Raw genomic sequence first — 24,113 nt, 5'->3', positions numbered from 1 at the left:
CCTGTGAAAGTCACAGTATTTGCTCCGATCAGCATTGTGACGATGTCGGATTATTGGAGCCTTTGGCCATGGGAGCTCCTCAGTGGCGAATATCTCGGTGACGCTTTTGGTGAGTGGCGTCCATCTGGAGTTCTGGTTCGACTGTACGTTATCCCTTCCGCCTAACCGATGTTGCAAGCCGGATGAGGTGTCAAAGTTTACCCTTGACTGCCAAATGCCTAGCTTCCGCTTTTTGTTTAGTCGGGCGGTAAGGACGTTGTCTTCTCTTGTTTTCTGGGTGTAGAGGTTTGTGCTCTGGGGGAGATCTCTACCCAGTTGCTTCTCCGTTTCCGCAAAGCGTTTAGCTGCTGTCATGATGGCATCCCATGTGGATGGCATGCCATCTCTACCCGTTAAGGTGCGGATGAGCTCTGGGTCGTTCGCGCCCTGGATGAAAGCAGCGCGAACAAGATCTTCGCTAATATTACCCAGACTTAGCTTCTTTGAGTTGAAGCGAGTGATGAAGTCCGGCAAAGATTCATCTTCCTCTCGAATGCAATTGAGGATTGTCCATTGCTCTTCGGTATACTTTCTTTGTTGGCTGAAGTGTTGGCTAAACTTCTGTTGGAAGTCTGCCCAATCGTAGATGTGGTTGACCGGTAGACGATCGAACCACGCTCTAGCTGGCCCAACAAGCGTCATTTGGAACATGTAACACCACGTAGGTTCCGTCCAATTACTGACGGTTGCCCCCACTATGAATCTGTTTAAATGATCGTCTGGATCAGATATACCATCGTAAGTGCCGATGTTGGACATCTGTTTGGCACTTTTCGGGGCGATTGCTTCCGCAATGTCCCTTGCAAATTTGGACGTTCCCGCATTTGCCGCAGTTGGTCTAAATGCTTTGGAGAAGTCACGTGGGTTTCCACCCGCGTTTTTTGGTTTGAAGGTTTCTCCAAAATGCCTTCTCGGTTGGGAGTCCGTTTCCTTACGCTTCCCTTTCGCCCTATGACGAGGGTTTGCGTCACTATCGGATTCCTCCGAATCATCGCCAAAGTACTCTACGACTTCATCAGCCTGTTGGAGTAAACGTAAGCGTTCATCCAACTCAGCTTGGAATTCTTTTTGACGTGCTTCCGCCCACCTTTTAACTTCATCGAGTGTTTGGCGGGGGAGCCTCGTTCGTTGTCTCTCTAACTGGGTATCGGTGAATCTCAGTGAGCGATTATTTACTGCACTTGCCCCAGCTTGGGTAACTGGGGTAGTGTTCGTAAAATTTTCTGCACTTGCCCCGGCTTGGGTAACCGGGGTAGTGTTCGTAAAAACTGTGTAGTCGCCGGTATTCCCCCCAGTAGCTGGGGTTGTGGTTACCGGAGTTTCTTTAACCATCTTTCCAGAAGTTTGAAAAAACTGAAAAGAAATTAAGTTCTAGCTTTTATGCACGGATGGCGCCAATGAAGAAACACTAAGTGACCCCGGGCAGATTACGGATAATCTGGGGGTTAAATAGATGTTTCCCACGAGGGGTTAGATCCGGCAAAGATGGTTCTTCTGATAACCTGCAAAACAGACACCGTGAGCTCGTCACTGAGAAGGGGGGGGGGGGTACCTCCTTGTGACCACCCTCCGGCGTGAGAATCAGACTAGATTGCTCTTGAATATAAGTGTATATTAAGAGATTGCTAGAGCAGATATCAGGTATAAGATATAAGATACAAGATAAGATGAGATGACCATACCATTTGGGGTATTTATAGCCGAAGGTAGGTTTCCAAGAGGGTATAGCCGGCTGAATAGTATTCCTGTTCTACCAACTGTGGCCTACGCACGTGCTATGCTGGTAGTTGGTGGGTAGGCAGCGGCTGACAGTGACCAGGCCTGCTGTGTACTATTCCTTTTCCACCAACTGCAGGCTATGCACGTGGTATGACAGGAGTTGGTGAGTAGGCAGCGGCTAATAGTGACATACAGTACAAGAGCATGCTGCTCGCCATACTGTTGTCAATGAGCTGTCGTATCTCTGGTCAGATCTTTTGCCCATACCTCGTCAGGTACAGTACAAAAGATCCTCCAGTATCGTACGGACTGGCTCATTTGGGCGGGAGTATTCCCCCTCCCGCCTTTGTGCGGGATTGTTCCCGGCTTTGCTCATTCCTTCAGGTGACTACTGAATTATTTTGAGAGCTAAGTGCCTTGTGCGTGTAGCCTTGCTGCGCGGGTGGCCTTCCCTGATGGCTTGTATCCACAGCTGCGGGAACAGGCGGAGTACTTCGCCATTGGGAGGCATTTCCTGCGGGAACAGCTTGCGTACTGCGCGTAAGGACGTCACGTCTCTGAGCATGGTGGGTCCTGCGGATCCAGTTGGTTTCTGCGCAGACGTCTCTCTTCAAGGTGAGTCCTGCAGGTCCAACTGGGCTCTGCTGGGACCTACCTCTTCAGATATTAAAGATATACTTTGATCAAAATGATGAGCGTTCGAATCATGTAATATGTAGTTGAGTAATCTTAGTTAATATGATAGATTAAGGTGGTGGTGAAAACAAATAGTTTAGATTATTAAAAATATTTATTTCTAAATTGTAAACAAGTTTAAATAACAATCTTTTATATTAAATAGATGAATATTATATTTTAAATGTGCTTTTTGTGAAATGATTAATGCTCTTTTATTGTGAAATTTTGTTCCGTTAAAGCATTTGATTTGATACTTTTTGGAATTTTATCAGGCCGCCTTTTAAGAAATAGATGCGAGTGTTTGAACTATGAAGGCGTACGAAATGACAATAATGCCCCCGCTCGTGGGGGAATAAAAGTGTACCAATATTGGTTGTAAATAGTTGTACATTACTTTTGTAAAGTTGCTCTTAGTTGTAAAGTATATAAAAAGGCATATTCTTTATCTTACACGAGAAGCAAGGGAGCAAGTGGATGAGGTAATTTCAACACTTTTTCAATAAATATTCTTTTTTTAATAAAGAATTAGTAAAAAACCAAAAAATAAATAACTCTATTGTGGTTTGGATATAAAATATAGTGGGATAGGGATACCATCTTTTTTAATTAGTGTCACAGTTTTTTCGGTTTTTTTTACGTCAGTTCAGAGAAATTTTGAGTCAGATCAGGTTAACGAATTTATATTTACTGAAGTAGATCAGGCTCTTCAAAATCTCCTTTTTAATGTAGATCTAGCTCTAAGGAGTCATATTGGTTTCAAATGTGATTTTAATTGTGTTCGTAATTTGAAGATAATTGTAATTTTAATAGACCTAACCTAAGGTGAGTTCATAATGTATCATCCGTGTGAACAATCAATATTTCTCTATTTTGAATGTATGTAAATACACACTCTTTTATGTATTTTATTAGTCCCTAACTCAAATCCCTACACAATCGTCGAATTAAATATTTGTATGTTAATTTTCAGTCCCGCTTCTTACTTGTAAATTAGTCTTAAACTGGAACATTGCAACAACAATTATAATGCGTTCCTAGGCTTGATCCGAAATACCACATATTATATCTATTTATGTTTCAATAGTAGCTATACCAGTGGTGAATCTAATAGAAAAATTTTAAGATATAGAAAAAATGGGCCTATTGATATCATAATACTTGTTAAAGGGTATCCGGTACATAAAATATAGAAAGAAAAAAAAACCACATTAATTTTGCACTTCGCAAACAAAGTTGAGGGATAGCCTAAGCATAGATCCGTCGTTAATCTATAACCACATATTTTCTCTTGAAGTCATCCACATTCCACAAATTGATGCATTGTTATATCTAATCATAGAATTACATCTAATTAAAGCTTTGTTTAATGCATCTAACTGAGAACGAGGAGATTAGTTTAGACATAATCTCTAAGATACATCCGCGTAATCAAAATCAATGTGTTTCGTTAACTTGAACCGAGCCAACATGTTAACAACTGACCCAAAGAATCACAAGTAAACAGACAACTTGATGTTATGATCCATCTACAGATCTACTCATGGTCATTCCAAAAAAAAAAAAAACAAATTGGTAACCACTGAGATCATATGATAACTCAATTATTTATCTTGTCATTATTGGCATACAAATGGGTATTATTGTGTTGTGACAGTATGTAGAATGGCACAGTAAATGGGTATGCTTGTGACAGAGATTTAGAGATATTAAAACTTTTATTTATTAAACTTGCACATTTTATATTTTCCAACTAGAGTTATAGTATTTTTTTTTCTTTTAATATATATTGGTACAAATATGAAAGTAGCTACTAGCTTCCAACTCCAAATATATCAAGTCTAGCTAGAGTTGCATGCGAATCGAAAGTGCTTGAGCTCGGTTTAACTATTTCAATTTTCATGTTAAGCTCGCATCCGGTTAGGGCTCGACTACTATAAAATACACTTTTAACTTGGTAACAATACAAAATAAATACACGTGACAAAAACTAAATGTATTTTTAAAAAATCAAACAAACAAAATAAATACATACTTGGTTGTTCAAGATCTTTCAATTTGAAGATAAGCGATGTGTGTTTATATTGATATCTCAATAATCTTAACTCCGTTTTTATATACAATTTGATTTGTTGGGAAGCTCTCACAACATAGAAGCCAAACGAAATGATTAGAACTATAATTAATAGAAGTATAAGATAAATTCACGTGTTCAAAGTTGGTGAAAAATCTTTTACTTTTTATCAAGTATTTTTGTAAGTGTTAGATTTAACAAAAAAATATGGCCCACTTTCCAAAGCCAAGCCCCTATCAATCTTAATGAGCCCAAAGTTGAGATTCGAAGCCACGCCCCAAAGGTGTTATATTTGGTTTCAAACTAGTCAGGTACAAAACGTGTTATATCCCTAATCGGTTCGGATTAATGACCGGTCTGGGTTGGTTAAACTTTAAAGTACAGTCAAAACCCCATTTGGAAAGAAACCGAATTGGGTTTAAAACCGGTTTGTAGGCAAGAATGATCAGCCAGATCAAACCGGTTTGAATCAACTTGAAACCGGATTGGTTTTAAAATCAGTTTGTAGGCAAGAATGTTATGCCAAATCAAACCGGTTTGGATCGGCTTGAAACCATTTTGGGACAAAAGAAGCTAATTTCTAATTGGGTCGGGTCCAAACCGGGTTGAGGGAGAAAGACTACGAACCGGTCACGAACCGACGGGCCGGATCTTAAACCGAACAGATTTGGGCCAAACTGATTTGAACTGCGACTGGGTCAGGTTAGAAACCCGTTCATAAGTGCCAAACTAGTTCTTTTGTATACACTCATTTCAAACCGATTAAACCCGAGCCAAATTACATTTTCGAATTTGGTTTTGCTTATAACCGAAACCAAACTACTACACATTTTGTTTTTGACTTTCGGTTCCAATACTTTCGGTTTAGCTCAAATCAACAAAACCCACATTGTGTAGTATACTTGTATATACATTTACCGTGTAGTCGTATACTGCAATCTAGAGGTGCACAAACCGAGTATTTTCAGGAACCGAAACCGGGTAGGAACCGGTTCGGGTATGGTCAACAAAAGTCAAAGCCGAGTAAAGGAGGAACATGTTCCGGGTATAGTCGAGTATTTGACCGTTTTTTTTCAGGTATTGGGGAGCGTCAGGTCGGATATTGACCGGGTATTTCCGGTTCTGGGTACGGCTTCGGGAGAAATCCTATACCAGGTCGTACCGGCGAGTCAGGTAGGAACCGGGTCCGGAACCGTGCACCTCTACTAGACTACTATACTAAATCTACATTACCACTTTAGTACCCCTAGGCCCATATACAAGTTATATAGCCCACTACCCAATTAATATTATCTTATCTTTGCAAATTAAACCTTCACTTTCATTATATTTGCACTCCCAGTCAGTCCCCAATTTCAGAACCCTAAATTCCACCAGCCGGAGAACAAAGGAGCTCCGATAATCACCGGAAGCCACCGCACTACCGCCGTGAGCCGCCACCGGTCATAGAAGGTTTCCATTTGAACTTTAAACTTGTGTTATTGTTATTCAATTTGTTCAGTTTTTTGAATCAATGATACCTGTGCAGTAGTATAAGCTCGTATTACGATTTGATTATTTAATCCTAGACTTATACTTACCTTAAGATGTTTTACATGTAGCTTTTAGGTTGTACATGCAGACTGTTTGTATATTCAATCATAACCGGGGGTGTTTGGCCTAGCTTTTTTAACAAAGATTATAGCTTGTTTTTACAAAATAAGCTTTAATTTGGTGTTTGGTTTAGCTTTTTAAGCTTAAGCTTATTGGCTTATATAGGCTAATTTGAATAAGCTTGTTTGAAGATGGTTTTTTAGCTTATTTGAAGAAGCTTATTTGTGTAAGGATATAAGCATAAGCCAAAAAATAAAAGTTAGGCCAAACACCCTCTAAAGCTTATTTATAGCTAGATTTTAAGTGTATATTGCTAAAATCCTATGCACACACACACACACATAGGATGAGTTTCATTTCAGAAGTCTTAAATTGTTTAAGAACTCTAATCAACATACTATATTTAAAAAAAATACATTAATATTATTTGAGTATATTTTTATCACTTTATATATTAATATTTACAATTAAAATTATGATAATAAGTTTTACACTCTAATTTGTTTATCTATATATATGTAAACTTGTGATTCATATATGTAATCACATATAAAGTATAATGTTTTAACATATAATTTAAAAAAAAATAATTGTTGGTTGTTAAGAGTTCCTAAAGTTCTTAATTTTTTTTGGAGTTCTTAAAGGAAACCTACCCTATATATGTGTGTGTGTGTGTAAGCACCTTGCGCCTCGTGTGTGAAAATTGGACACTTTTGTGCCTTGGTTTTAGACTCAATCGCTATAGTGCGCTTCTTGCTCTCTAAAACCAAGCACTCAACCACTAGTTTTATTTATTATTATGGATATAATGATGAAAACTTTGAGGTTTTACTGATTATGAACTTGTCATGAAATTATCATGAAAAGGTTTTCGAGATAGATATTAGACATTCAACTAAAAATAGGTACAAATTAGGGCAATTTGTCATGGTGCGTCAATGCTCATTATTAGGAAATAACTTTCAGTATCAGTATCAACGGTTGCTGCTGATTGAGCTTGCGAAATCATTATTAAGTGATCTCATTATTATTTAGGGTTCAACTGTTTAAGACTGTGGTACGTACCATAGTAAACGTTTCATTATTTGTTTTGCAGATGAGGTTGAAGAAGCAAAAAAGTCATAGAAGAAGTGTTAGATTCTTTACAGCATGCTACGGTTTCAGATCACCCTTCAAGATATTATGTGACGGGACGTTTATACACCATCTTCTTGTTAACCGCATCACTCCAGCTGATACCGCCATTTCAAATATTTTGGGTGCCCCAGTAAAATTATTCACCACCAGGTTTTTATATTTTTCAACTTAAATTGCATCCAAAAAGTCAATAACTTTTAGGCTTATATGTTCTTTCACTAAATCGGTAATTTAATTTCATCCATTAGATGTGTTCTCGCTGAGTTAAAGAGCCTTGGTAAAAACTACTCTGATTCTCTTAATGTGGCTCGTGAACTTGCGCCTGCAAGGTCAGTATCATCTTTTCACCTTTTAACCATGATTTTCATTATCGACAATTGACACTGAAGTGGTATTATTAGGTGTGATCACGAGAAGAGGAAGAGTGCCGTTAATTGTCTAACAGACGTTATCGGTGAAAGCAATTCAGAGCATTTCTTTGTTTCTACTCAAGATACTGACTTGCGCAAGAAGTTTAAAGAGGTTATACCTCTTTTATTTGTTTAGTTACTAACTTATTATAATTTATAACTGTTTTAAGTGTTTAACAATTAGCAATTAACTAGTATTCTTTATGATTACAGATTCCTGCTGTGCCTGTAATTTATGCACTTAGAAATGCTTTATTTCTTGAGCCTCCGTCTCATTCTCAACAACACTTTGCCAAATTGGCTGAAGAAGAACGCTCACGCGTGACTGACTATGAGATTAGAATGCTGAGTAATAAGAAAAAGGGAAGTTTAGAAACAGACGAGCTAGCAAACGAAGCTTTAATTGAAACCGTTGAAGATTTAAAGAAAAGTGCTTCCGGAAGCAAAACTGATGTAAAGGATAGAGTACAATTCAAGAGAAAAAAAGCTAAGGTTTTGACTCTTTCTTAAGGCTTTGCCTTTTTTTTTCCCATGATTTTTTGGTGATAGAATCACTCATTTTTATGGGCGTTTTTCAGGGTCCGAACCCGCTTTCTTGTAAGAAGAAGAAGAAAAAGGAGAATCAACAACCTGTTGCCAAAAAAGTAAGTTAATATATATTTCTTTTTGTAAGTAGGGGTGTAAACGGCTGAGCTCCGTTTTGACTTACGAGGGCTTGAGCTCAGTTTGCGACTTGTTTTTACAACCTCGGGCTCGGCCCGTTTGTTATTAATTATTTTTATATATTTTGACAAAAACCTTAAACGAGCCTAAGCTCGGCACAAGCTCGTTTAGTACCTTAAACGAGCCAAATCTTGGCTGTGAAAGTGTTAAGTTAATACATGAAATTCCAAAAGAGAGAAAACTTAAAAATACACAAGGCCTGTAAAGGCTCAAGCTCGGGCTCGATACTAAACGGACTATATTTGAGGCTCGTGGTCAGATTGAGCTCACGAGCAGCTCGGCTCGTGTCGAGCTTTTGTTGAACTGTGTTTATATTTGGTGTTTAATGTGTTTCCCGTTTATACAACTGCAGGAAGTTAGCGAGAATGTTGAAACCGTAAGGAGCAGGGGCAAGAAAAGGAAAAGGTCTCGTAAACCAAAAAGTGTTGTTACTGCAACCGAGTAAACAATATATGATCGGTAAGTACTTGTTTAATGACTTAATATAGTTACTGTAAATAATGTTTGAAAGTTGAAACAATGTTCTTAATGCTTGTCTCTATTTTCAGGTTTTGGCATGTTGGAGTCTTTTGAAGATTAATTGGAACCTTGAAAAGATCGAGTTTTTTTTAAAACAAAAATTTTGTGGTAATTAAATATTGTAACTTTTGATAAGGGGGGTTTGTTTTTTAGACACGGAGATTGTGATTATTTTGTTATTGAAGCTTCTATAGCACCATTTTCAGCCTTTTGTCGTCTATCTTGTTTGTTGCGGTTGAATTTATAGGTAAAAACATAAGCGCGGGCTATTCAAGTGGACCATGCAAGCTATCGTTTTTGTTATGGTTGTTCAAGTAATCTTGGTATCAGTTTGGTTTTGTTTTAATTGGACATTTTTTTTCAAGAAATTTGTAATATGACACGAAATTGCATTGGCGGCACTCAAAACTTAAAAATCCATTCTCTGAAGATCTCTTCTCTTTGGGATCGAACATCAATTGCAACGATCTTTAAAGTTGCCATTTTCATAGATTTTATATCGTTTGTCCAAAATATACCATTTTCTTGTAAAATAAGCCTTGCACCAAATTTGGTATGTAATGGTGATACATAACTATCAAAACATACATCATAGTTATATATAATTAATTCCATGTTTTTTATTATTATTTTTAAAATTTGTTATTCATAATTTAAGGATGTGTTAATTATACTTAGCAAAAGTGCTTGGAAAAACTATTATTCCTTTAGTTTTATCTAAAATAAAATTTTAGTTAGTGTTTACATTATTATTTTGTTTTAGCCTAACAAAAGAAGCAGAAAAAAATAACAATCGCCGTTGCCGGGGAACGAACCCAGGTCACCCACGTGACAGGCGGGAATACTTACCACTATACTACAACGACTTGTATGCCATGGATGTACACAATACTACATTTATTATGAAAACTATTATATTTAATGTAATCTGAACTCTCACTTTGCAACTGCTTTTGGTGGTTAATGAAGTATGCTTTAAATAACTAATAAAACACAGTACATTTTGTGCGCCAACATCATTTTTTTTAAGTTTAAAACACAAAATGGAAATTTTAACAAGCATAGCCAAGGTTAAAAGGCATGAGAAAGTATTGATCACTACCACAAAGATCATGACCATGAAACATGCTTCTGTCATGAGGTGTGGTCGGATGCGTTGGATCTATTATATGTGCGTATATGATACGATATATAAAGCAAAGCAATATCGATAACACATTATTATACATGGACTGATGAGTCACATTATAACATGTAGACTTTAATCTTGCATTTAAACACACTCAACTTGTATGTAACGTTACAAGTATAATTATTTGATTGAAATAATAATATACTTGTAATATATCAATAGTGATAAATGTGACAACTATTATTTGAAAAGAATAATACTTCCAAAGATAGGCACAATTTTAATGTCTACTCTTACAATATTTTAATAGATGTTTGTATGAAAAGATGGATGAAACTTTACGTCTAGGTATGTTAATATATAAATTATTGTTTATACACAGAAATAAAATCATGAATATTGGAGTTGCGTAAGGCTTTTTTTAAAATGAATATGGCTCATAATTGGTGATGACGTCCCTACTTTAATAATGGGATTTGTTTTGTTGGGATAATTTAATTATCTACGTGGATCTTAACATAATTTGTGAATATTCTTTTCATCTCCGTTACGTGGAATCAACTATGGATGTGTGTGGTGCGGTTAGTTACAGTTTTAGATAAAAACCGAATCAAAATCAAAACTTTGATTTTAGAAAATTTAAGATCGTTTGGTTTCGGTATCGAATTCAATGTCGGTTCGGTACCTGCAATTAGTGCCGAAATGCTCACCCCTACTCAAAACCTTAAAACTCATTTGTTAATACCATCTTCTAGCCTTTCTACACTATTGTAGACTTTTTATTTATGAATTTTTAATTTGAACATTGTGCTAAATGATCATACTGGCTAAAAATGGAATAATTAGTCATGAATCATGATAATAAAGAATATTTCTTTGCGTGAGAATATCCCCTTTGATCTTTCATTTTATTATCATTTTTATATATTTTTCTGATTTTAAAAGAGTTTTCTTTAATTAGTGACTGAATTCAATATAAGATTTAAGAAAGTTTAAATGCAAATAGTATTATAGTAATGAGAGATGATATGTTTCTTTTACCTTTATTTTGTGAAATGAATATTGAATATCTTTCTCATCCTCTTTTATTAGCTAATTTCTATTTAACAATGTAGTTTATATAACATAATATTATGTTTTAATTTTAAAGTATAATTTATAAACTAACAAGATAATTAATATTCTTTATTTATGTAGCCTTTTTTTATATCAATAGTTCTTTTGTAACTACGAGAACCTTTTACAAAAATTCACGTGATCCATCAAGACCCTCCTAAGTTTCTACCCAATGAGATAAAATAAAATACAATTTACGTTATACTTCAACATGAATTCGAGAGTGAGATCTTGCTACATGTACTAAATCATTTGTCACAAAAGTTCATTAATAATGATAAATTAAGAGCACAATTAGGGACTTAATAATTATTTAAGCTTATATACATTATGATAATTCTTTATTGTTTATTATTTTTAAAATAATATTTTAAAGTGTACGTGGTATAGAATAAATAGGCAGAAGATGCTTCTCCGGATAACCTGACGCGGCAATGACTAGTTTCAACGTTATACATTTTTGAATGGCAACATTTTTAATTTTATTTATTATTTTGCTCAAACCAACCTAAAACCTATCTATAATCTATAACATTTGTCACTAGTTATATTTGAAATTGAAAATTATTTAATAAAAATTTAGGAGAAAGTTAACGTATAAATAAAATTGACGTGCTAAACGTGAGAATTAAGTAGAGTAATTATATATACAAGTAGGGTAATTGTGTTTGTGATTCTACATCATCGATGTAGGAGTTTGTAAATTTCGTCTATGATTGACTTGAATATATTTTTTTAGTCATGTGATCATTCAAATATATATGATTTGAATCATGTGATTATTTTCTTGAAACACATATAATAAATTATGTAATATAGTTGTAGAAGTTTGTAAATTTTGTCAACGACAATTTTTTTTAAGCATGTGATCATTATAAATAATTTTGAATCATTTGATATTTTCCCTATCAAGAAATTATTTTCTTTAAACAACAATTTTCTAACACTTAAAATTCCATCTTATCTTACAAATGCAAGGATTTAAACTCACTAGCATATTTGTGAGGGTCAAGCACTAAATCACTAACGTACCAATAGGTCATAGGGTAATTAATAACCGGATAAGATAACAAGTTTCTTTTAAAAAACAAGAAGCTTGATGCGTGAAATTCAATATTTGAAAATAGATCAAGTGATATCCATATATAAGTTCCGAATTGACGCAAAGTTTGCGGTGAAACATCGCAAGTGTTCACAATTAAGATGTAACCGTAGCAACTACATCCAATATGGGTATTTGTACTTCCATTGCATACCCAACATCTACCGGAATTCCAAAGTCACTACCAAGTTTTAGTTTCACTAGTAAAGTTTAAAAAGTTTCACTATCGAAGTTCAACGTCACTACTGACCTTTATTTACGACAGGACAATAGCAACTTTCAATGACGATTTCCAAACAACTTTTTTACCCAATCAAGGCGTTTCCCATTGGACCCCACAACTACCTTTGTGAACATGTACACTCGATACACGATAAGATGTATCTATATATGAAAGAATAACAAAAAAAGTCATATGTGACTCTCTCTAGTTTCATTAAATTTCGTCTTTCATGCATGAAAAACGTGGAAGAAGAACAGAAACAACAAACACTGATAATCTATAAAACTACCTAGCTAATTCCTAGAACCTATATGTATTAAATAAATATAATAAAACAATTTTTATAATATCAATAATATTGTCAAATTTAAAAAATACATATAAACTTTCACTTCCCGATTTTGACATTAGCGGTTTCTCTAATAAAGACACCGCCCCCCTAAAGCCCAACATGCTTTGGCAAGTGCCCTTTATAGTGGAATCATCAAGAGTTTGGAAATGAAGTTTGATTTTTCCCCTCGTCAGAAAGCGGTGTTTGAGTGTATTCGGGCTCAAGATTTCTTAAGTGTTTTCCCTATTGAAGGGTTGGGCCAACATATGTCGGCTTTGGAGTACCGGGCCATCCTGAAGTATCGGTTAATGATCCCTTTGTTTCCGGTAAATGAGCCGTGCCCGGTTTGCCGTAAGGTTTGTTTGGATTCTTTTGGCGAGCATGCGGTTCACTGCAAAGAGTTTCCTGGGTTTAAGTACATGTATGATTTGGTGAGGGATGTTCTATGCGATGTTCTTAAACGAGCCGGAATTTCGACTAAAAAGGAAGCCCCCGTAAACTTTCTTACGGATCCTCAAGAAGGAAGATCTACATTACGACCGGCCGATATACTTGTTTTTGGGTGGGTAGGGGAAAACACGCTTGTGTCGACCTCACATGAGTGTCCCCTCTTGTTGGGATTAGGGACACTGGATTTGTAGCAGGCCAGGCAGCATTGAAGGCGGCATCGGGCAAGGTTGCTAAACACGAGAGAGCTTGTTTGGAGAATCAACACGTGTTTATCCCCTTCGCCTTTGACACTTTTGGTTTCTTAGCTCCGGATGCCGTGGACCTTTTGAATAGGATTCAGAAAGTTGTGTATAGTAACGTATCAGCCCATAAGAATCAAAACTTTGTTTTTAGTCGGATTGGGTTTGCTATCCAAAAGGGGGTTGCGGCGCAGCTTGTTGCCCGCTTACCTGCCACTTCATTGTAAATCGTTTGGATGTTTCTATGAAATATAAAAGGAGCCAATAAGAAAATTGGGTTATAATTTTATTAATTATTATTATTATTTTGATTCTGATTATTTTAAGATTTTTTCCTTTTAAGATATGTTTTTTTAAATATATTAATTTGACGAAATTCTATTTTTATCAGTTTCGTTATGATAAGAAGAAACATAAAAGATACTGACCGAATGAAACATATTTGAAAATACGTTATATTTTTATCATAACCTATACATGTCTCATCCCTATTATGGACGTTTACTAACTTACTTTTGGGTTTCATATTAGTATCGTAACGTACCTAAATGATTCTGACCAAACTTGTGACGCTTCCATCATAAACTATACGTATACCGATACTATTTTGGATGCTTACAATTTTATTTATGTAATTTAGTCGATACTCCAACATATTTCATCGTTACCAATTTAATTTCCATCGCTTTACGTCATCGCAACGTGACGGATTTTGTTACATATATATGTTACATAGTTATGTAATTATTTTTTATAAAACGACTTTCTTTTTTTGTGTTTAGGCCACCCAGTCTTCAATTTAGAAAGCCCCACCTCACTCAGGTCATACTATACTGGTTTCAGAGTTTGGCTTGATCATTCATCTGAAAAACCATACTGTAGGCTGTCACTTAACAGTCGTTGTGTCATCACAAGAGTAAAACTCTTTGACGTAACATACGATGAAACGAAAACACCCGGATAAACTCTAGAATCAAAACTTTGTTTTTAGTCGGATTGGGTTTGCTATCCAAAAGGGGGTTGCGGCGCAGCTTGTTGCCCGCTTACCTGCCACTTCATTGTAAATCGTTTGGATGTTTCTATGAAATATAAAAGGAGCCAATAAGAAAATTGGGTTATAATTTTATTAATTATTATTATTATTTTGATTCTGATTATTTTAAGATTTTTTCCTTTTAAGATATGTTTTTTTAAATATATTAATTTGACGAAATTCTATTTTTATCAGTTTCGTTATGATAAGAAGAAACATAAAAGATACTGACCGAATGAAACATATTTGAAAATACGTTATATTTTTATCATAACCTATACATGTCTCATCCCTATTATGGACGTTTACTAACTTACTTTTGGGTTTCATATTAGTATCGTAACGTACCTAAATGATTCTGACCAAACTCGTGACGCTTCCATCATAAACTATACGTATACCGATACTATTTTGGATGCTTACAATTTTATTTATGTAATTTAGTCGATGCTCCAACATATTTCATCGTTACCAATTTAATTTCCATCGCTTTACGTCATCGCAACGTGACGGATTTTGTTACATATATATGTTACATAGTTATGTAATTATTTTTTATAAAACGACTTTCTTTTTTTGTGTTTAGGCCACCCAGTCTTCAATTTAGAAAGCCCCACCTCACTCAGGTCATACTATACTGGTTTCAGAGTTTGGCTTGATCATTCATCTGAAAAACCATACTGTAGGCTGTCACTTAACAGTCGTTGTGTCATCACAAGAGTAAAACTCTTTGACGTAACATACGATGAAACGAAAACACCCGGATAAACTCTAGACCAAACTGAATCACAAATATGATATCATATCAAAAAAATAATAACAATAATAATAATAATAGTAGAAACATGATCAAATACATTTTATTCTTAACATGAAAACGATGAGAACAAATTTGTTGTTATGATTAGATTTATTTTTATAGGTGTTTGCTGCTATTTTTTGTTCGTATTTGCTAATTTTCGATTATGAGACGTTATAAGTATTTGCTTATTTATATTTTGTTGTTATTATTAGATGTTTTCTTTTGCTGATATAAGTATTTGCTGGTATATGCTGTTATTATTTTGTTCTAGATTTTGATACTTTTGTTGTAGTTTTTAGGTTCTTTTCTTTGTTATTATAAGTCATTGTTTATGTAGATTGGTATTGTAGTTGGTATTGTTTCTTACGTTCGCATTTTTAAATAAATTGGCATTATTTTCTACGTACTCATGTTAAGATCAAAATATACACGAACTTTCCCCAATAATAATAATAATAATAATAATAAATTTAATCATTTAACGATCAAGATTAACCCACCAATAAGCATGGAAGAATTAACGGCCATCAATTATCAAACAATTCACACCTTCATATTTCACTATAAAAGAGCAATCGTTCTCCGGCAAATCAAAACCATGATAAAAGGCATATCATCATCATCATCATTCATAACATTTTGTTTCATTTATCATCATTACAATAATCATCAATGGCGATAAAGCAAACCCTAATTCACCGTATATTCAACAACATCTGCAACACCAATTTCTCCAACCAAACCCTCCGTAACTGCCGCATCTCTTCAGCCTCCACAGCCACCACCGCCACCACCCCCTTCCGGCCGGTGCTGGAGAGGCTGAAGGAGATGGACATTACGAGAAGCCGGATACGTCTTGACGTCTTGTCTCCACCTCCGGACATCAACACGTATCCGGCTCGGAGATCTCCGCTGGCGGAGACACACACACAAACATGCTCTTCACCAGTGCAGATCTCCGTTGCAGACGCTAAGAAGATTCTTTGGGTCTCGCTAATTGAAAAACTGAAATACAAATTGAGTAGTGGTCGTCACGACCACGTAACGTATGACGAGTTTGTGGAGATCTGTGTAGACGGGTGCTCGAGCAGAGATCAAGGGTTGGAGTTAGCGAAAGCGTTAGATGATGCGGGTTCGGTTATCGTGTTGGGGAACATTGTGTTCCTTAAGCCTGATCAGGTTGGTTTCTAATATCATTTTATTATTATTAATACGCGCATATAAAGAAATGGTTGGTTTATTCAGTTATTCATGTTATTTGTTGTGTTTAAAGAATGAATGAATTCTAAGCATTTGGGGTTTTAGGGTTTGCAGTTTGCACACACTATTAATAATAAATTTATTGGAATTGAGTGAAATCTGATGGGTTCTTTTTGTATTATTGTGTTATGTTTTTATCACAGGGTTATTTGAGGTGGAGACAGATTGACCTAGAGACTACTTTGATTCATCTTCCTCCCAAGGAGAAAAAAATATAATTTTTTTTAAATCTTACCTGCAATTTCTCAAATGATTTTTAGAAAAAAAAAATCTTTTTAACAATGTGTTTGGTTGAGCTTTTTAAAGTTGATTATTTACTTATTTGCTTTTCAAAAAACAAATAAGTGAATAATCTTGTTTAGGTTGTTTTGCTTTTGGAATACCAAATTACAAATATATATACCATTTCATTATCTATAAAGCTAGTATATATATAAGAATTTTCTTTTTGGTTAGTCATTTTACATACCTTTTGGTATTTCCAATCATGAAAACTAATCCAAACGCTTTTTTTAAAAACTACTTTTGGAAAAGCCATAAGGAAATAATCACTTTTACCAAAAGCACTTCTAGAGTTGCCCTTAAATTCTAATTTAGTTCCAAGTAGGGATGAGCTCGGTACCGTACCAGTACCGAAAATACCGATCCCGAAAATCGTAAATTCTTGGTACCGGTATCGAAATATTCGGTTCGGGACCAGTACCGGGATAGTACCGGTACCGAAGGTAAAAATTCGGGAAATACCAGTACCGTACCGATTCTGAAACTCAAAACTTTGGTAACGATTCGGTACCGGTACCGGTACCGAGTTTGCTCATTCCTAGTTCCAAGCACCATTGATATCTTAAAAAAAATTTAAACATCCACTAGTTTTCTATTTTTAATGCATTTAAATAAACTATGTTTTAGGCTTTTAGCTGTTTTTATTGGTTCATAGAGTATTGTTGGGTTAAGTGAGATTTCCGATAAAGGATACTCAAGAAGTCATGATCCTTAAAAAATAATAATAATAACCCGGATAAGTTACAGCCTGTAATGCATGTATTGCAATTTGGCATAACCAAATATGTGCTGTATTTGTGAAAACTTGATATGGAAAGGGATTTGGGTTTGACTTAATAATTGTGTGGGGTCAAAATTGGGTTACAGGAAAAAAAATAAGCTTGATTTGTACATATGAGTATAAAACCCGGTCCTGGACCTGACCCGGTTCTTGACTTTATTAACCAAACGTGAAACCTGTTTTAAAAAAAAACCCAATTTAGGCGCCTCGAGTCATTCTTGTTTTTGTTGGGCAAGGTTACATCTTGTATTTATTTAATTTATTTATTTTTTTAAATTTTGTGTTAGTTTTGATTAGATAAAAAGAATTTGAAAAAAAAAAATGGTCAAATGTGAAGTTAGGTGAGTCTAGTTTCACCAACAATTTTGTATTACAGGTGGTGAAAGCCATATATGGCTTGCTGCCCCCAAATTCACCGGCGACCCACAACTCGCTAGTCAAAGAATTGGAAGAGATGGAGCGGTGGAAGGCCGCCATCGACACCAAGGCGGAAAAAATGGTCCATAGAGAGCTATGGGGCGGTCTGGCATACCTAATGGTCCAGACCGCAGGGTTCATGAGGCTCACATTTTGGGAGCTTTCATGGGACGTGATGGAGCCCATTTGCTTTTATGTCACATCAATTTATTTCATGGGTGGGTACGCTTTTTTCTTGAGGACCGCAAAAGAGCCGTCTTTTGAAGGGTTTTTCCAAAGCAGGTTTGGTGCGAAACAAAAGAAGTTGATGAAACGTGAAGGGTTTGATTTGGGGAAATATAACGAGTTGAGGAAAGCTTGTTACCCACGTCACGAGGCGTGGCCGAGTGAAACTTTGGTGCTAAAAAGTCGATTCGCTTGAACATATAGATGAAATAGAAATTTATTCTAAGGCCCCTGAAAAAAAAATATCTATTTATCTCGAGACCTTTAGATTGGAAAGAGGTATTTTGTAAACTTGACATGGATAGGCAAGTTTTGTTCATGTTTTTTCGCCTTTTTTCTTTTGGTTTGGTAAAATTATATTGGGTTTAATTAAACTGAAAAATATAATTGACTCGTAAGTTGGATGGGTTGGACAGGTTTGGGTCAGATCGGGTTTAAGGTGAAATGGGTTCGGGCCAAATTGGATTTTTTTAAAATAAATATCAATTTATTTGGGTTAAAACGGGTTTTGGGTCAAAATAGAGTCAGAATGAAATGCATCGTTTTCGAAAAAAAGTAACAAAACTCGTTCATCCACTATATATTTAATTGTGCACTGGCGATGATGGTTTAGACGACTACAAGGTGGTGTAGGCGGTGTGGGCGGTTGTGGGCCCATCAGTCGGTGACAATTCAAAGGTGGTGGAGACAAACAATGGTCATGGGCGGTACTAACCCATTTTACTTTTTTTTTTATTTTGTCTTATTGTTATCGAGAATTAAAGCTATGGAAATGGAGAAGACGCGTGGGTGTATATTTTAGGTTGTAATCAAGTTGTGAACTTGTTAAACGGTTTGTAATACATGAGGTAATCGGGTCGTGAATGGCTTGGTGGGTGAGGGTTGACTTGTTTAATTAAACGCGTTGACATGTCTAATTAAACATGTTAAACATTTAAACTTGAGAACAACCCGTTTAATAAAATTTATTAAACAAGTCAACCAGAACATGGCCCGTTTATGTCATTCTGTACTTCGTTTGATTATAAGATCTCTTAAAATTTATTGTTCTTTCACCCTTACAAGTGTATGATTACAAATTTACAACACACACACACAAATGAACCAAAACTATATCAACAACAATAATTTACAGAAGTGATCACGTTTACAGCTTCTAACGGGCTACAACCGGAGTGATCATATGATCATCTTCCGTTTCCAAACCCGAAGTCCAAGATCTTTCATACATTTCCAAACTCGACTGAACAAGAACCGACAAATTAAACACAATTTCAGTCATTCCGGGCCTATCTGCAGACTTCTCTGATGTGCAAGCTCTAGCCAATGCAGCCATACTCATAGCAGCATTAATATTATAACCGCTACCGAGATTCGGATCCATCCATAGCCTTAAACTCTCTTCCCTTTTATCATCAACTTCTATTATCTTTTTTATTTCCTTCCATGACATACACACCTCTCCATCGTCTCGAGTTTCCATCGCTTTCTTACCCGAAAGCAGTTCCAACAAAATCACCCCGAACGCAAAAACGTCAACTTTTAACATTATGGAGCTTATTGCAGGCCTTGCAGCCGCAAAGTTCCCGATTTTAGCCTTGAACTTGGAGTCCAAAACTATATTACTCGTTCTAAGGTCTCTATGCGCGATACTCGGTTGACTATGTTCATGCATGTATTGAAGCCCGTTCGCTATATCCAACGCTAGACTCAACCGTTGTGACCACGAGAGGTAGTTAACATGGACCGATGGACCCGGTTTTGGAAACAACCATTTGTCGAGTGAACCGTTGTCTGCATACTCGTAAACCAAGAAACAACTTCCATCAAAGTCAGATGAAACCCCCATAAGTTTGACTAAATTTGTGTGGTTTACTCTTTGCAAAATCTTGAGTTCTTCGGTTGGATCACGGGTTTTTTTCACAGGTAGTGTCTGACCATGGATCATGGCTTTGTAAACCGTCCCGCCTATTCTATACCGCTCGTTAAAATTCATGGTTGCTTCTGTTATCACTTGTCTGTCATACATAATCGGTTTCCATAAGTAACCTGACACCCCTGCTAGCAGTTTATCTTGACTTGTCTTCGCAGGTACATTCGGACCATTCGGTTCATGTTTCAACGCTTTTTTCGTGTAAAGAAAGTCGGTAAACTCAAAAGCCGACTCCTTTCGAGCCAAGACTATTTTAGTTTTACCCGAATGGTATTTATGTACCAAAAACCATAACAGAACAAATAATAAAACCGACCCGAAAATCCCTAATACAATAAGTACTATCTGAATGTTTTTAGACTTTTTACTTGAAGTAAAAAGCGAGAACACGGGTAATTTAGATACCGGAATAATAACCGGAAGACACACAGCCTCGGTGAAGTTACGAAAATTATTTTCGTTATTAATATTATCCGAACTCGTGTCAAACATGGAGCTTACATGCAACATATCATCTTGTGGTTGCCATACATATGTAATAAGATAGTGAATATTATTCTCAAACTGCTTCGGTCCTTTCGTACACTTGCATAGTAAAGGGAAGACCACTGACTCACCAACAGTCAAATTCGTCGGGTTTAGAGACGGGTTCATATCTTCAACCGCGTGATAATTAGTTAAATTCTGAAACACGGACGTCGCGACCACATAAAAGCTATCGCCTTTTTTTATCGCATATGTAACGTTAGTAAAATACCGGTTATTATTATTGCAGCTGCAAGTAACCGGTATTAAAAGAAGCTGATCTTGCGCTATTTTTTCATTTTCGGAAGTGAGATTGGTTGCTTGTGCTATACTTAACCGGCTGATACCGAACAGGTCTGATATGTTTCCAAGGTCCATGTAAGGTGACCTTGCGCGGTACGTGAGGTAGGTTTGACATGAAGGTGGTGCGTCAGAAGAACACGTGAAATTCGTGTCTGCAAGCGTTGCATATACGTTACTTGGCGAGATTAAGATTATGGAATGAATCAAGAACATAAGAAATGAGAGTGCCATGTGAATGAGGTTGCTTCACATGTGAAGTGTTTGAATATTATGTGACAAGATTACTAGTATTATTTAGCTTTCAGTCCTTGATTATTAATGATTTAAAGTGGATTAATATAAAATTTGTTCATAAAGTTTGGCATGTTGATTATTTAAGTAAGATACTTCCAATAATTGTATAGTTTATTTATGTAATTTAGTATTAAATCTAAGTTTGGCCGGCAGGATATGATGTTAGCTGCAACATGTTAGCCAAAGGTTGTCTAGTTAGAAGCTTTCAAATTAGTGAATCATCATTAAAGTCAAGAAAAAAAAATCTTAGAAAAGTTCATGTGCATAATTATGAAAATGATTTATGAAAGTGTAAACTGCGGTTTTTGTTCTTATGGTTTTTCCAAATCTGCGGGTTTAGTCCAGTAGTTTTAAATCTACGATTTTCGTCCATGTGGTTTCGTTTCACTTGCAATTAAACCCGAGCTCACTAACACCGTTAAGTCTGGTCGTTAAACCCATCAACGTACCACACACGTAAGGGACATTTTTGTCCTTTTTCTCCCAACCCTAATTCGCAAGCCCCTCGCATGAGGGACTGAGGTGCATTTGGAGGAAAAAGGACAGAATTGCCCCTCACGTGAGGGACATGCTGATGGGATTAACGATCAGACTTAATGGGGTTAGTGGGGTTGGGTTTAATTGCAAGTGAAATGAAACCACAAGGACGAAAATCGCAAATTTGAAATTGTTGGACTAAAACCGCAGATTTGACAAACCACATGGACAAAAACCGCAGTTTACTCAAAATAAGAGATACATGCGCTTTTACGTAGAAAAGAGAAAAAATAATTAAACCTCGGGATTGAAAATGGTATTGTAGATTTATGAGTTCCCAAATTCTCCGAATATTCCCCGCTTGTTGACAGGCTGACGTCATACAAACATACAATATCAATAACATTAAAAGAAGATCTTGAATTGAAAATCAGAGTAAAAGAACAAGAGACTGAAAACTCGATAAATATGATTAGAATCAAAATCATTTTTTTTTTGCAACGGCAGAATCAAAATCACTTGGAAGTTGGAATAGTATAAAGTGTAAAGCCTATAGTTTTTTTCACATAAAATAATTGTTACACGTCCGAAGTGTATGTAAAAAGTGTCACATGTCTGCAGTCTGCTTAATACACTTTGTTAGAGGTTCACGAGTCGGGTTTTTAGCATAAATTGGTTTTGGTTGAAAGTGAGTCTGGTTGGGTCAAAGAAAGTCAAACCCGAGTTTTTGGTGAAACCGGTTCGGGTTTCGGTCCGGTTTTATATTGAAAGGATCGGGTTTGACCAGTTTGAACTCGGGTTTGAAACTAGTGTTAGGCTTGGGTTTGCCCAATGTTCAAAAGTGATATGTTTGTTAATTATATAAACAAGTTTTGCATAATTAGGGAATCATGCAAGTAATTTAGGAAACTATATAAGGGCTTAACCAAATGAATGACCCACAACTAATGGACCAACTTTTGAGCCCATTGTTCTCGTTCAAACTTCAAACTCATTAAACGCTCCAAAATGATCAGAATTCAGAATGCTTAAGTGTATTATTATTACTTTATAGTATTTATAATTTGCTATATATATATATATATATAGGGTCGAGATATTGTACAATAATACCCTAACGTACGATAGGTACGCGAGACGCTCAAAGACAAAAATACTAAAACGCTCAAATTGCTTAGCCGAAAACCTAAAACGCGCAGCCAAAAACTAAAACGCTCAAAAAACTCTCAAAACAGTTTACGTGAATAAAAGTAAAAAATTGATCAATTAACCGCCAAAACTGCTTATTTCGGTGAACCAATGATTAATTGGATATATATATTGACGATTTTGAGATCTTGTGATGTGATTTCATGAATCGATTTCATGAAATATAAGTATTCTTGTATTCTTGTGCATAAGTATTCTTGTATTCTTGTGCGTTAAACAATTATTGTATTGCATTGCATCTTCTCTCTCTCTCTATATATATATATATATTATGGTATGGTATGGCAAGACATGGAGTGGCATGGTATGATGGGAAATGATAAGATATGGTGTGGTGTGGTATGAAATAACATAGTACATAGTATAAGTATAGTTGGTATTAGGGAGCAAATGGACTGGGTATCGGTACCGTACCGAGTATTTTCGGTACCAATTAAGTACCAACTTTGGTCGTTTTCGGGATCGGTACTTTTGGTATGATATCGTATCGAGCATTTTCGATATCATACCCTGCTTTGATGATTTTTTGGATCGATAATTTTGGTGCTAGTATCGAGCCTATCCCTAGTTGACACGGCATGTATGCAGGACATGCATAGTATGTGTGGTCTAAACATGACGGTGTGTTATAATATATGGTATTCTATGTATATGATACGATATGATATATTATGAGATAAAATAATATGATTTAGTATGACAAGACATGACATGATCCATAGATAGATGTCGAAATCGAAAAAAATAACATGAATTAAACATGCGATTTTAACAAGTTTTTAGATAATTTAAATATTTCTCTATATGAACTGTTAGAAAACAAAGTAGCGAGTACACATATAAATATAATCTTTCCAACTTTTTATCTTATTATTTTTTGTCTTTAGTTTTGTTTTGTTGCTCGTTTGCTTCTTATGCGATGTCTAAATCAAACTACACAATGATGTTGCCTTTTCCACTTCTTTTTTTTTTCTCCCATTTTAAAATGCAAAACAATATATTTATTAGTTATAAAGTACTTATTTAACTATAGACTAAATAAAATGGTGTCTTCAATACGTAATAAATTTTAAATAGAGAACTATAAGGA

At 35.6% G+C, this 24,113-nt stretch overlaps 3 protein-coding genes across 3 annotated transcripts; 2 read left to right on the top strand and 1 right to left on the bottom strand.

The window, feature by feature from the left end:
* The first annotated feature begins 5,885 nt into the window (after nt 1-5,885).
* LOC143539708 (uncharacterized) lies at nt 5,886-8,842 on the top strand. The gene is made up of 7 exons (XM_077032939.1): nt 5,886-5,959; nt 7,197-7,387; nt 7,486-7,566; nt 7,639-7,759; nt 7,861-8,139; nt 8,226-8,291; nt 8,723-8,842. Exons 2-7 carry the CDS (start codon nt 7,197-7,199, stop codon nt 8,813-8,815), a joined length of 831 nt encoding a protein of 276 aa, XP_076889054.1. The 5' UTR covers nt 5,886-5,959; the 3' UTR covers nt 8,816-8,842.
* Nucleotides 8,843-15,796: 6,954 nt separating this feature from the next.
* Nucleotides 15,797-18,607, top strand: LOC143539733 (calcium uniporter protein 3, mitochondrial-like). The gene is made up of 2 exons (XM_077032961.1): nt 15,797-16,496; nt 18,017-18,607. The coding sequence occupies exons 1-2, from the start codon at nt 15,990-15,992 to the stop codon at nt 18,476-18,478; spliced, it is 969 nt and encodes a 322-aa protein (XP_076889076.1). The 5' UTR covers nt 15,797-15,989; the 3' UTR covers nt 18,479-18,607.
* Nucleotides 18,608-19,377: 770 nt separating this feature from the next.
* LOC143539707 (serine/threonine receptor-like kinase NFP) lies at nt 19,378-21,341 on the bottom strand. Its single transcript, XM_077032938.1, has one exon. It carries the CDS (start codon nt 21,272-21,274, stop codon nt 19,439-19,441), a length of 1,836 nt encoding a protein of 611 aa, XP_076889053.1. The 5' UTR covers nt 21,275-21,341; the 3' UTR covers nt 19,378-19,438.
* Between the last annotated feature and the right edge of the window lie 2,772 nt (nt 21,342-24,113).

Source organism: Bidens hawaiensis, unplaced genomic scaffold (assembly GCF_021521415.1).
Source record: "Bidens hawaiensis isolate Kalapana, Puna unplaced genomic scaffold, B.hawaiensis_p1.1 tig00012010_1, whole genome shotgun sequence".
Classification (NCBI taxonomy): Eukaryota; Viridiplantae; Streptophyta; class Magnoliopsida; order Asterales; family Asteraceae; genus Bidens; species Bidens hawaiensis.
The sequence above is the reverse complement of the archived record's forward strand: the minus strand, read 5'-3'. Positions and strand labels throughout refer to the sequence as shown.